The 13,221-nt window shown below is 44.3% G+C and overlaps 1 protein-coding gene across 1 annotated transcript; it reads left to right on the forward strand.

Moving 5' to 3' along the window:
- The first annotated feature begins 590 nt into the window (after positions 1–590).
- Heatr9 (HEAT repeat containing 9) lies at positions 591–12,638 on the forward strand. The gene is made up of 15 exons (XM_046457509.2): positions 591–876; positions 2,096–2,145; positions 3,489–3,670; positions 3,932–4,058; positions 4,266–4,322; positions 4,517–4,573; positions 5,215–5,272; positions 5,654–5,784; positions 8,918–9,100; positions 9,500–9,592; positions 9,697–9,816; positions 10,785–10,858; positions 11,437–11,488; positions 11,907–11,993; positions 12,182–12,638. The coding sequence occupies exons 1-15, from the start codon at positions 789–791 to the stop codon at positions 12,530–12,532; spliced, it is 1,710 nt and encodes a 569-aa protein (XP_046313465.1). The 5' UTR covers positions 591–788; the 3' UTR covers positions 12,533–12,638.
- The last annotated feature ends 583 nt before the right edge of the window (positions 12,639–13,221 follow it).

The raw sequence follows: 13,221 nt of genomic DNA on the forward strand, positions 1-13,221 counted from the left end.
TATTCTTTTTGCTTGTTTGTTTGTTAATCAGACTTAATATCACCAGAAAACTGGGGAATGAACCCACTTTATCACTGGACCACATCCCCAGCAATTTTTTTTTTTTTTTGTACTGGGGATTGAACCCAGGGGCACTTTACCACTAAGTTACATGCCCTGCCCTTTTTATTTTTTGAGACAGGGTCTCACTAAGTTGCTTAGAGCCTCGCTTAGTTGATGAGGATGGCCTTGAACCTAGATCTCCTACCTCAGTCTCCTCAGTCAGTGGAATTATAGGTATGCACCACCACTCCCTGCTGGTACTATCTCTTGTAACCAAGGAGGGGAGTGTGTATATAAAAGGGGTTGTCCATCACCACATCTTCCTAATGGCATATCCTGAGAACAACCCCTGCCCCTAATGTGGACTTACTTGAGTCCAACAGTTCATCAAATGCTTTGATTTTCTTTTTTAATTTATGCCTTGCCACAGACCTGGTAGTTAACCAGACAAGCGTAACTTTTCCACTTTTCAGATGAGGAAAGTTAAGCTCAGGTAGGTCAAGTAACCAGTTCAGTCCACAGGCCAAGAGATGCCAGGAGTGGGGCTCAAGAATGGAACTTGAGAGTTCTATTTACCAAGGCGATCTGGTTGCTAACACTTGGAAACTTCTACCTCCAAAATCTGGACACTCAATGATTCTTCTTGTTCCAGAGGATAGGTCTTCTCCAGTTGTGCCACCATTCCCCCACAGCCCTGAATTTCTGACTGCCCCCCAGGTTGCCTCTAACCCCACCAGGAGAAGAAGATGGCCTATGTAAAATCAGCTGATATCTCTGAAATCACCAGGTCAATGCTCAGGTGCCCATGGCTGAAGGATACATACTGTACCAAAGGTAAGGCTGGAATGAACAGGAATAGAGTCAGGGACAGGAGCCTGAAAAGGCAAGGTTACCTGGCTCCCAGTTCCAGGCAGGGCACTAAGTTCAGCAAATCCACTAGAAAGGTCAAGGCAGGCCCCTGGACATATTGATGGCTCCCCCACAGCCCTCAAGGTAAGTCTCTAGCTCTGCAGCAGGATTTACAGGATCCTCTTAATTTGGGACACCTGTGTGTCTCCCCAGCTTGTGCTCCCACATCTGCACCCTACTCTCCACCTCAACTCTCACACCTCCAAGTCTTCACATAAGGTGTTCCCTGTGTCTAACGCTATTTCCCCTGCTCTATATGGCTAACTCTTACTTGTATGAAGATTGACTTGTGTATAATCTCCTCTGGAGACCTTCCCAGATCCTCCCAGCCAGGTTAGGTGAGATGCCTGTGGGTTTATCACATATATCTGTCTCCATACTTGTTTCTCTCTGTTAATGACTAAGAAACATTTCTGTTTCCTTCATTCTCAAAATGTGGTCCCAGGAGCAACAGCATCATCATCTTACTAGAAATGCCGATTATCAGAGCCCACCCGAAATCCAGTGAATCAGATACAAAGAGTCCCAGAAATTATACTAAACGTCCCAGAAATCTGGGTTTGAAAAAATCTCTCCAAGTGATTCTCGCACACATTTGTTTGAAAAACTGAAGGAGCCAATAGTTTTCACCCTTAACTGAATATTTGAATCATCTGGGGAGCATCCTAAAATGCCTAGGCCCTTTTCCCACAGTATCTGATTCAGTTAGTCTTATGTAGGGTCTAGCTATGCTCAAAGTCCCCCCCAAATAACTCTACTATGCAGCCAAGATTAAGAATACCCGGCTAGTTTCTTAAATTGCAGTTATATAGGAATCACCTAGAATCTTGTCAAAATGAAAATTCTGACTCAGCAGGTCGAAGGTGGAACCTGAGTTTGAGCAATTATGAGAAGCTCCCAGGTTTTGGCACTGCTGCCATTCCACAGACCACACATGTTGAGTAGCACAGTACTGTGAGAGTAAGACTGTGAGCCCCCTTAAGGGCAGGAATTATGCCTTACTTATTTACCTTCCTGGTATCTGGCAAAATACCTGATGCTAGCATTCACTAAGTGCTTAATGAACAAATGCCTGAATGAATGATTCTTGAGTCCACTTTGCACCTGCTGTCTTATAAACCATGCACTCTCATCCTCTTGCCAGAACTCAAAGAAGCCATGACTCATGCTCTGCTGCCCTTGTCCTACTACCAGGTAAGACCTCTAATTTTTGCTACTCCAGGAGATGTGTCAAAGCACAGGGACAGCAAACTACTCCTTTCCATGCAAATCAGTTCACAAAAGCCTGACATTCTTAGATGAGTCACTTTCTTCTTTGAGCCTCAGGAGCTTCCTCTGTCACAGATCAGCCCCTGCGCACCTGTTGTAGAGTTGCTAAGACACAAAATCTATAAGGCCCGTGCTATGCAGGGAGTGCTTACTAATGGGAGTCTTTTTTATTGGTTAACATGGGGATTTTTTTTTATACAAAATGCCCAGTTAAGTTTAAATTTCAGATAAACAATTAATGGTTTTTAAGTATAAATATGTTCAAAATTTCCAAATATTTATTACCTGAAATCCAGGTTGAACTTGAGCTTGACATTTGGGTTTTTGTTGTTGCTTTTGTTTGTTTCACTTATTCTTTGCTAAATCTGGATATCCTGCTCACCATAAGTCAGTGCTCCATTTTCTGAAATCATGACAATCAGTTAAAAACCTCTGACTGAAGTTTCCTTTCCCTGTTGCACAGAGAGATCTGTTGTAAATATAGGAGGGCTTGAGAAGAGACAAGGATGGATCCCAGACAAACCCTTGGAGAAAGTCCTTGCCCCACCCCAAAACCCCACTACAATGGAGCTAGAGTTACGGTTAAGAGCTGGGAGTGTGCTCAGTGGTAAGAGCACCTGTGTGGCATGCATGAGGCCCTGGGCTCCATCCCAGTACTGCAGGAATGCGTACCGTACACACACACACACACACACACACACACACACACACACCAAAGTTAAGAGCTAGATTATCTGAAGGAAGTCTGCTTTCCTAACTAACCTATTATGTTCATGAAGGCAGGAAAGATAACCGCATCCCTAGCAGATAGCAGATATTCAATAAATATCTGAATGATCAGTAGTCTCTTTTCCCCTCCTTTAATCCACTCAACCCCAACTCTTGCCCTTTCATGTCCCTGACCAAATGACCCTTTCAAAATGCTTCAAGATCCCCAAATAACCAAACTGTATTCAGATCAACTTATAGGTTGCTTTGCAATCTGGTCCTTCTTTGTTCTTCAAGACAACCTCAAGAGGGGAACAGAAGAACAAGGATTATTAGTTCCATTTTATACATGAGAGGTCTAAGATCTTGGCAGGGTGAAATAACTTGCCCAAGTCACGAAGCGGGTTAGGAGATAGCTGTAACTCCAGCCCAGGTGGGAGACTAGAGGGTGTCTCTCTCACCCCACCCTCTTCTCCTCTACTCTCCCCTTCCCAGACCCCCAGAACTCAAGTAAAAGTCTGGGGGGCCCTTCTGACTACTCTGCCACTTGCACCTCTCAGTCACCAAAGGAAGAGTTTCCCCTAAAACCAGAGTGCTGGAGGCAGCATCTGGGCAAGCTGAACTTAGTTCCTTCCTGCTACTCCAAGAAGTTTGAGATGTACACACACTGGCTCACCGTGTATGACCGGCGAAAGGAGCGGGAGAACGAGAAGATGCTACGGAAAATGAGACACAACGCTAGGTGTGGGTTTTTTTGTTTGTTTGTTTGTTTGTTTTTTGTACTTTCCACATCTAGGAAAGAGAAGAAGGGCAAGTACAGGGTAGGCCTGGGGGTTAGGAGGCAGCAAATCTGCCTACAGATCCCAGAGAGGACCTGGGGTAGATATCACTGTCTTTCTCTGGTCTGAACTCTGAGCTGGACTGAGTCCCTGTAGCAGAGGTGGGGTTGTGACTTGAGGAAAGAGCAAGGAAACCAAGGATGCTTGTGCAATTTCTCATACAGGTATCTCAAAGAGGGCACCCACATCCCAAACTGCTATCCCCCCATGAGTAAGTTGGCTACAAGATACCAGGTGGGATCCAGACCCTTCGAACCTATCATTGACCCCCAGAAGTGGCAAAGATTAAAGGTTAGGACCCTTGTGGGAAGGAGAATGGGGAGACTCCCTCCTGGTGGGTGCCTTTACTTTGGGCTCACACAATCCTTTAGTCCTCAGTCCTTGCCTGCTTTTGCAGAGGGTGGAAGGGGATTGGAGGGGAGATTGGTTGAACTCCTTTCATTAGAAGTTCTTTATCTTTCTCTTTCTTCCTTTCCATTGCCTGGCTTGGATGGGCAGGAACTTACAGAAATGCTGAAATCTCCGAGAGAGGATGAGCAGTCCTATGCAGCACATGTGAGGAGTGGCAAGGGTGGAGGAGGGTTGTTTCGGGTAGAGCTTGGCTGAGCTGGAAAGCCAAAAGCAGCTGGAGGTGAATGGTGGATATGGAGGTAGTGTTCCAAGTGTAAATTCCAGCTGTGTCCAAAAAACAGGAACTCTGGGAGGTGGTGGCCAAGCTCTCTTCCCTTTTCTCCAACCTCTTTCTGCAGGCTCTGGGGTGCCTGGGCAGCAGAGACAAGTTTGTCATGGAGGCACTATGGCAGGTGGTGAGTCTTGGGGCTGCATGGAGTTCAAAAAAGGAGGAAACAGGGTCTGAAATGTGCAGAGGGTATGCACACAGACACAAGACAAGACTCCCCAGGGTGCCAGACTGATAGGTCACATCCAGTGGGGAAAGAGTTACCATGCCCTTAGTTCCTTAAAGAGCAGCTTGAAGAAAGCAGAAATCTAACCTCCTTGGTCTAACAGAAAAGATGGTACACTGAAAAGCCAAGAACTGGGGCTGAGCTCATTCTCTACCTTAAATGAAACAATACTCCAGGCCTGTATCAATTTACACCTAGGAGCAAGTGTTCTAATCCATAATCTCATTTAAATTCTACAACATTAGGAATAGTTTTTAGTATCTAACTTTCTAATAAGAAAGTAAAAGCTCTGAGAATCCAAGGGTTTTTAGTGAAAGCCAAGTGGCTGCTAGATACCAGATAGAGATCTGAATAAAAGTCTAACTCACGGGTTCAGGGTTCCTTGCATTGCACCATTCTGTCTGAACCCGATTTCAGCACACACAGGTCACTCTCTAGGTCTGTTTCTTCTTTGGTAAAATTGAGAAGTTAAACTGACATGATCCCTAAAGTCTGACATTCCATCACTTAATGCTGTTTCCATCACCTGTTTCTTAAATCAGGCCCACTCTGGTAAAAAGAAAGTGAAGTATGAGGCCTATCGAACCCTGGCCATCCTAGGTGAGTCTGATCTCTCCCTGGGCAGGGGGCTGGGGGAGGTGCAAAAGTGCAGCCACTTTCTCTTTGGGTAAGGGCAGAAGGGAGTGGAGTGTGCACCCTCTCCAACCTAGCATTTGGCAGGGTCTGGAAACTATCCTAGGTGCTGTTGAGCAGAGAGAGGAAGGTGTAGGGAAAAGGGAGAATGGATTGAAGAGGAAAAGGAGAGCTTCTGGAACTGTGTTCATGCTCGGACAGCTGCTCAGGTGTCCTGGGAAAATGGGCAGCACCTTGAGACCCAGTACCAGGAACGTCTGTCTAGAGAATACAGGGGAGTTCAATGGGTCCTTGAAAGAGGAGCGGTCCTGGCAGTTCTGCCCTGACCTGAGAACCCTCCCCATCCAGGTTGCTTGAATAAGCATGTGATCCAGGCTTTCATCAAACAGTTGAAGGGGAAAAATGAGGGTCGAAGGATGGAGATGCTGATGGGCCTACGAGCAGCTCTGAACTCCTGGGCTGCCGGCCCTAAAGACAAGGTGATTGGGAGGAGAGTCTGTAACTGGTGCAGAGCAGGTCAAGGTAAATGACCCGTTTGGCTGGGGATTGGGACAGGAAGGTGACCTACCCTTCAGATTAATAAAGCATTGTGCTTGTGGAGTCCCCTCTAGAGCTGAACAAAAGCATATGGCTTGTCCACTTGCCAATCAGACAACCTCTGAAAAGCCAGCTTTCAGAGCCAGTTTGTTCATCTTTAAAATGGAGATAGTTATTATCTTGTGGCATTGTTGGAAAGATTACGTGACATAACATATCATGCCTATTATAATGCCTGTATTCTTTAAATGGTAACCACCAAGCCAGTTGTGGTGGTGCCCACTTGTAATCCCAGTGACTCTAAAGCCTGAGGCAGGAGGATCCCAAGTTCAAGGCCAGCCTTAGCAATTTAACAAGACCCTGTCTCAAAATAAAAAAAATTTTAAAAGGACTATGGAACTACTATGTAGTTATTTAGTTATATAGTTATGTACTAATTATAATGCTCTCAAAAAAAAAAAGCAAACTCTAAATGGTAACCATTATTGTTATCTCTAAAAAAACCTATTAGAGCAAAACCTCTGTCCATAGGGGACAAGAACCCAACTGAGTTTTCTTGACACTTCTCTCAGTTTGTTTTTGTCCCCTCCCCACCTCCTTTTAGAGTCCTCTTCCTTTGACTCTATCACTGCTTCATATGAAAGAAAATCCTTCATTCATCCATTTATTGAGCAAATATATATTACATAGTTTCCATATGCCAGGCACTAACATAGGCCCTTAAGATACATCAGCAAACCAAATAGGATCCCTGCTCTTGTGAAGCTTACACTCTAGTGGAGGGAGACATACTACAACCAAAAAACTTAGAAAATTACATAGTATGTCAGGTGACAAGTGCAATGGAAAAAAATTATATAACAGGGGGAGGGTCACCAGGAATGTCAAACAGAGATGGAGATGGGATGAAATTTAAACATAATAGGGAAGGTCTCCTTTGGAAGGTCTCCTTTAGAATGTCCATTTGAACAAAGACGTGAAGAAGGTAAGGGGGTTAGCCTTACAGGTGTCTGAGAGAAGGCATGCTGAACATAAGAGGGCCAGTAGATGAAGACAGGAGTGTGTTTGCTGAGGTCTGGGATCAGCAAGGCTAGTGGGGCAGAATTGAAATAGGAATTCAGAGGGCAATAGGAAGAGAAGTTCAGGTCAGAGAAGTTAAAACAGGAGGCTAGACTGTCTGTGGCCTTTTGGGCTACTTTAAGTACTTGGGAGGTTTTTGAGCAGAGCTGTAACAAGATCTAATTTACGTTTTAAAAGGTTTACTCTGACTGAAACTGAAACAATCCTGGTAAGATATAATGGTGGCTTGGACCATGGTAGTCACAGTGGAGTTATTAAGAAATGATGAAGTTCAAGATGTAAGTAAAACTCTGTTGGACTGGACATGAGCTCCAGTGAGGAAATCAGGGAAAAGCCAAGATTTGGGGCCTAGTAACTAAAGGGACAAAATTGCCATCAATTAAGGTTAAGGGAATTCCCAGACAACAGGTCTGGAGGTAACAGCCAAAGTCCAGTTTGAGATGACTTTTGGTAACTCCAAGGAAGATGGCAAGTAAATGGTTGGATAAGTATAATTTGGAGTTTGGGAGAGAAGTCTGAACTAGAGAAGGAAGTTGGGATTTGTAAGCATACAGATGGCACTCAACATCACTAAACTACATGAGATTTTTAAGACCAAAACTCCAGTTTGGAGCATTCCAATGTTACGAGGTCAGAGAAAAGAAGAAGGAATCAGTAACTATTGAGAAATACCCAATGAAGTTGGATGACAAACCCAAAGGGTGGAATTCTGAAAATCAAGTGAAAGATGTCAAGGAAGAACCTTATGTCAAGGAAGAACCTTATCAGGAAATGTAAGCACTGAGGATTGATATGTGGATATAACAATGTGGGCATCGCTAATTGTCTTAACTGAATCATTTTCATGGTGTGATAGTGGTAAATGACTGATTACCGTGGATTTAAGAGAGATTGGGCAGAAAGAAATGTGATAAGTCTCTATGCTGAAGATAATGATCCATTAATTAGGAAATGATTTTGAAGAAGTGAGAAGAGTTGTTGCAGCTGTGTCTTTGAGTGGGTGAGAGGGGATGAGATCTGGTATAGTTCATAGCAAAGAGCAGAAAGAAAGAGGAAGTGAGATGGAGGTGGTGGTAGGTATATTTGGAACTCCCTTTCTAGATGCTTTTATTTTCTTAGTGAAGTAGGAAGCAGAGCCATCAGCTGAGAGTGAAATAGAGGAAAAATGTTAGAGGCTCCAGAGGAAAAAGTGTGAATTAAGATAAAGGAAAAGAGAATTGCCTTAAGAAAAACTATAATTATTGATTTAAAAAAAATAGATGTACCTAAGGTTTGTGCTCACACATGTAGCAAGATGAATCATGACTATTTTTCTCCAGAAAGTGCAGACACAGAGTAAGTGAGGAGCTGGATGTAACTAGCATCAAGGTTCTGTCAAGGGAGTATAATGAAACAAGAGTGGGTAAAGAAGTTGAGGTTGAGTCAGGGTAATGACTGTAGTAGAACCATGGAATTCAAGCTGGGTAGAGGGAAGAGGAGGAGCAGTGAAAAGGTGGCAGGCTCAGGGGATCATTAGTCCTTTGTGGAACCAAACCATGGTTGGCATTGGGAAGTGAGCTGGAAAAACAGGAGGTGATGCTCAGAGAGTGGTATCCATGAAATGGAGATGATGGAGAAGTTGCTGGGATGGGTGATGATTAAGTTTCTCTGTGGTATGATTGGCTGAGGAAGAGGGAGGAAGTTATTGGAGGAGAGCCATTAGATCAATTACATGTATGTATTTTTTTAAATACCAGGAATTAAGATAGCTGAAGTATTAAAGAAGTAACAGTCATTCCTTCTACAAGATAAAGTCAGGAAGAAATCAGGAGATATGACCTAAAAGCAATTAGGTGGCAGCAAAAATAAGGTGAAGTGGATGAAATAATGTAGTGGCATGAAATTCATTTTAGAGAGAAAGGAGAATGGTTTGAATAAGCCCTTTTACAAAGCATAAAGCCTGACTGAAGACATAGCATCTCCAACTGTCCATTTCAAATACTATCTCCTTTTCAGAGGATTCAGATCGGAGATGAAGAAACTCTAGTGGATGTGCTGCAGACAGTGATAAAGAATTCATCACATGAAGCAGCTCTGGAGGCAGCCTTGTGCTTAGGTTTCCTGAGACCTTGCAGCCAAATGGCCCAAGAGTTTTTGCTGGAGTGCCTGGGCCAAAGGCCCAAGACCCAACAGATGAAGGTGTGAAAGGAAGGAGGCTGGACTCTGGGGAGCACTGGGGAAAGAGAGACCACTACTTACTTGGGTGGCGTTGGGTCCTGTCATACTCATCCCAAGAAAATATGCTTTGGCTGGAAGCACAGAAGGGGCCTCTGTGTGTTTATGAAGATATTTTTTGCATAAGTATAAGATTATGTGGACGTATAAATGTGCACATCTTTGTATATTTGATATGTATGAGAGCTCATTTATGTATGTGCACTAAGTGTAAACACGAACTTGTGTTTTCACTCAAGAGGTAAAGAGGCAGAAGGAACAGACCTGTTCCCCACCAGCTCTAGGCTGAGCCCCCAAATCCATCTGGCCATTCAGATACTTTTGGTATACACTTGGATACCCTGCCCACCTCACCCCTCACAGGCACTTAGGATGCTGGTCAAGGTGATGCATGTACACTCAGCGGCAGTCATCACGGCCATTCTGGACCAGCTATGTTCTGCTGTTATCCTTGAGGTGAGCTCTGGGCTGCCCTCTACTCTTCTTTCCTCAGCATTTGGACAGGGTGGGATGATGAGAAGTGGGACCTATCTTCCATACCTCCCCACTCCTGCCCTCAGGACCGCTTTGAAGCTATCCAGATGCTCAGAATCTGTGGGTTGGAAAAGATCCAGGCACATGGACTAGAGGAAATCACATTTGACCTGCTCAAGAGGAAGACACATAATGAACCCTTCCATGTGAGATCACAGCTCCCAAGCCCACGCTGCCCAAACCTGTCTCCTCTCCCTTCTCTGCAGACCTTAGCTTCCACACCAGCCCCACTCATCTTAACCCATTCCGTTCCCCTAACACCACCATGTTTTCAAACCACCTTGTCTTTCACTAAGACAATCCGCAGCTCAAAGTGCCCTGAATCATCCCTCCCTTACTTAGAGAAGCAAGGTTTTAAAAAAAAAAAAAAAATCTTGCCTCATACTATAAACTCCATTCTCTTCCGCCTATTAAAATGCTGTTGCTCTTTCAAGACCTTTCCAAATGACACCTCCTACGGGAAGCTTTCCCAAATCACCAAATTCAGCCTTGCCATTTTCTATGTTCTTTTACTTTTTATCAATACTATCGCTTGCTACAGAGCCAGCACTCCTGTAAACATTTTTCTAAAATGTAGATCCCATTGTCACACCTTTGCATAAAACTTTTTCTTGGTGCCCTCACGCTGGCTTACTTTACTGGAGCCCTGCCTACCTCTCTAGCTTCATTTCTCACCTGTATGTCCCTCAGAGACACATGAACGACCATGTCCTGATTTCCACGTAATGTCCCAGTGTAATTACTCTGAAGAGTCTCAGTTTGGTCACCTCACTGGTCTGAACTATTTTCAGCTCTTTGTCCTCTCTGCACTTTTCTGGCCTCCAGACTTTTGCACAAACACCCCACTCTGGCTAAGTCCCACTTACCCTTCAAGTTTCAGCTGAGGCATCACCTCCTCCTCCAGGGGAGATCTTCACTGAATCACACATCCTCCGTATGCACCTATGCAATACTGCAACTACCTATTCACTTGTCTGCTTCTTTCACCAGACTCTGCACTCAAGGCAGGGACAGTACATAGCAAAATGGAAGTGTTCAATAAAGATTTGTACAGTACTTTAGTGCACAACCCTGCATTCCCTCTTTTTGCTGTTCCACTTTGATCCCTCTGCAGGGTGTGAGGCAGGCTGTGGCTGAAGCTATAGAAGACCTCAAGATGAAGCCTATGATGCTGAACTTGATGGAGGAGTGAGTGGCCTGGGCTGGGAGCTGCCAGAGACAAATCCTAGGCTGTGGAAAGGGAATTGAGGGTTTGGCTGAGAACCTTGCCTATGCTGCTGGTTAAATCATACTTTGACCCTGGAAGTTTTGTTCATCTGTGAAAAGAGGCCAATAATACTACTCAGGATTGCAGTAAAGCTCAAATTAATGTAACTTGAAAGCAACTTTTAAAAAGTATTCCTGGGGCTGGGGATGTGGCTCAAGCAGTAACACGCTCGCCTGGCATGCACGGGGCGCTGGGTTTGATCCTCAGCACCACATAAAAATAAAATAAAGATGTTGTGTCCACCAAAAACTGAAAAATAAATATTAAAAAAAAAGTATTCCTGGATTGATGTGAGTCCTGATCATAGGAAGTGCCTTGTGGCAAACTATTGTACCTACTTTCCCTCTTCCAGTGCCTTTCCTGACCTGAGAAATGAGAGAGGGAAATTAAATTAGCATCACACATCAGCATTAGACCCAACTCACTCTGGGCCTGAGAAGCAGCCAAACTACCTCCCATTCTCCCTCTTAATTGGACATTTTTACTCCCTTCTGCACAGGCAACTGATGGATCCAAATCCTGCTGCACGCCAAGAAGCAGTCATTTCTCTGGTAAAGTGGGCTCTGCTTCTCTGACCCAATTCCTGAGATATGTGGAGGGCAGGGGGCATGAGTGATTGAGCAGTCATGAAGGGAAAGAAATGGCTCTCAAGTTTGGGGAGGTTAATTTTAGAATCCTAACCCTCTCTCATGAGAACTTTTTCTTTAAGTTTGGAGATGGATAGGATAAGGGACAAGAGATGAGTGTTACTGGATATTGTAGAAATTGTCTCAACTCTTCCTCATAAATAATGGGAATTAGAACCTTATGCAGTGGCTCAAAAGGCAAAGAAGGGGTTATCTCAGCTGGGAAACATCATCTCCTCCTCTCTCTAGGACACAGGGTCATCCCAGAGGGACTAGAATGGGAAAGAGGAATGGGCACCTTCCCAGGGCTGGCTACTTAGGCAGTCTCACTTGCCTCTGCCAGGGCGTCCTGGGGATCCGTGGTTCACAAGTGTTCTACTTGCTCTTGGACATGTTAGACACGGAAGAGAACCAGGCTATGAAGAAAAGTGTAAGATATTCCTGCTACTTTCTAATCTTTTCTCCGCTTCCTCCAAATCTCACAAAGGGGGTAAGTTCTCAGACACTGTCCTTGAGGCCATAGTGGCCTGTGGCTAGTTTCCCCTCTCCTGGGTAATCCCTCCCCTTCCAACCTGAGTCCATATTCAGCTAGCCCTGTCAGTTTTTGTTTCAATGCAGCTACAAGAAACATTAATTCTTTGTGCCTCAACTGATCCCTGGATCCAAAACATGCTGAAGAACAAGGTTTTCTATGTCTATGAGGCACCTAAGACCAATGAGAAGGCAAAGCCTACAGGATTCTGGAAGGAACCTGAGAAGCCAGAAGAGTTAAATATTCAAGATTTTCGACTTGCTAAGTTGAACCCTTTGCTTATTGCAAAGTCCATCTCCAAGTCAGATCAGAAGAAAAAATTGCACGATTTTCCACCCTGTTTCCCTAAACCACAAAAAGAAACGCCACAGGTCACAGGCCCCTGGGAGCCAGAGATTAGGAAACAGTTGAGAATCCTTGCTCAATCCTCCAAATAGATCAGCTCTTTGGGCCTAACCCCCATTCTCTCCCTGAGGATGACTCCTGTGCTTCCCTGAAGAAAACAATCCATATATCTTTCCTGAATAAAGGAATATCTCTATACTTACCACATCTCTCTGAATCACCATTGCTGTTTCTTCATCAGAGGTTGCATAGAACATACATCTTCTCACTCTTGGTAAGGGGTTCTTTCCATGTAGCCAATCACATGTCCTTTCATCGAGGAAAGAGGGAAGGACAGAGCCACAACTTCTCTGGGCCATCCTGCCTCCCTAAACCAAGTCCTTGTCTGTTTGATGATAAAGCTAGAGAATTGAGTGTCTGCCTAAAGAGGGATGCTGAGGGAAATGTAGGAGAAAATGCTAGGAGGCTTAGTTCTTGGACCATTTCTTCTTTCTAACTCCCCCGACCCTAGCCCACTAAGGTGTCTAGGACATACTTAAGCTTTAATCAGCATCAACCAATCTTTTTGCAGCACCCACTTGCTAAGTACATTGCTAGTTTTTATTGACCTCAGAGTCATTCCCTTCAAGACCCTATTTACTCTGTAAAACAGATTTAGTTTTCCCCTTATTTCTACTAGTTTCAGTTTTCCTTTGCCAAAAGGACCAACCACATCAGTCCCAACAAGCCACCACCCCTTTCAAGAAGGGAAAGTCCAGACTTTGAAGTTAGACAAATCTGA

Source organism: Marmota monax, unplaced genomic scaffold (genome assembly GCF_021218885.2).
Source record: "Marmota monax isolate L192 unplaced genomic scaffold, Marmota_monax_Labrador192_F-V1.1 WCK01_AAM20220418_F8-fsc00417, whole genome shotgun sequence".
Lineage (NCBI taxonomy): Eukaryota > Metazoa > Chordata > Mammalia > Rodentia > Sciuridae > Marmota > Marmota monax.

Excerpts from the sequence above, each read along its gene's own strand:
- Heatr9 (XM_046457509.2), top strand. The coding sequence starts at position 789 with ATGGCCTATGTAAAATCAGCTGATATCTCTGAAATCACCAGGTCAATG. Across the intron at positions 9,101-9,499 it reads CCAAGACCCAACAGATGAAG|GCACTTAGGATGCTGGTCAA; the intron begins GTGTGAAAGGAA and ends CACCCCTCACAG. Across the intron at positions 9,593-9,696 it reads GTTCTGCTGTTATCCTTGAG|GACCGCTTTGAAGCTATCCA; the intron begins GTGAGCTCTGGG and ends TCCTGCCCTCAG.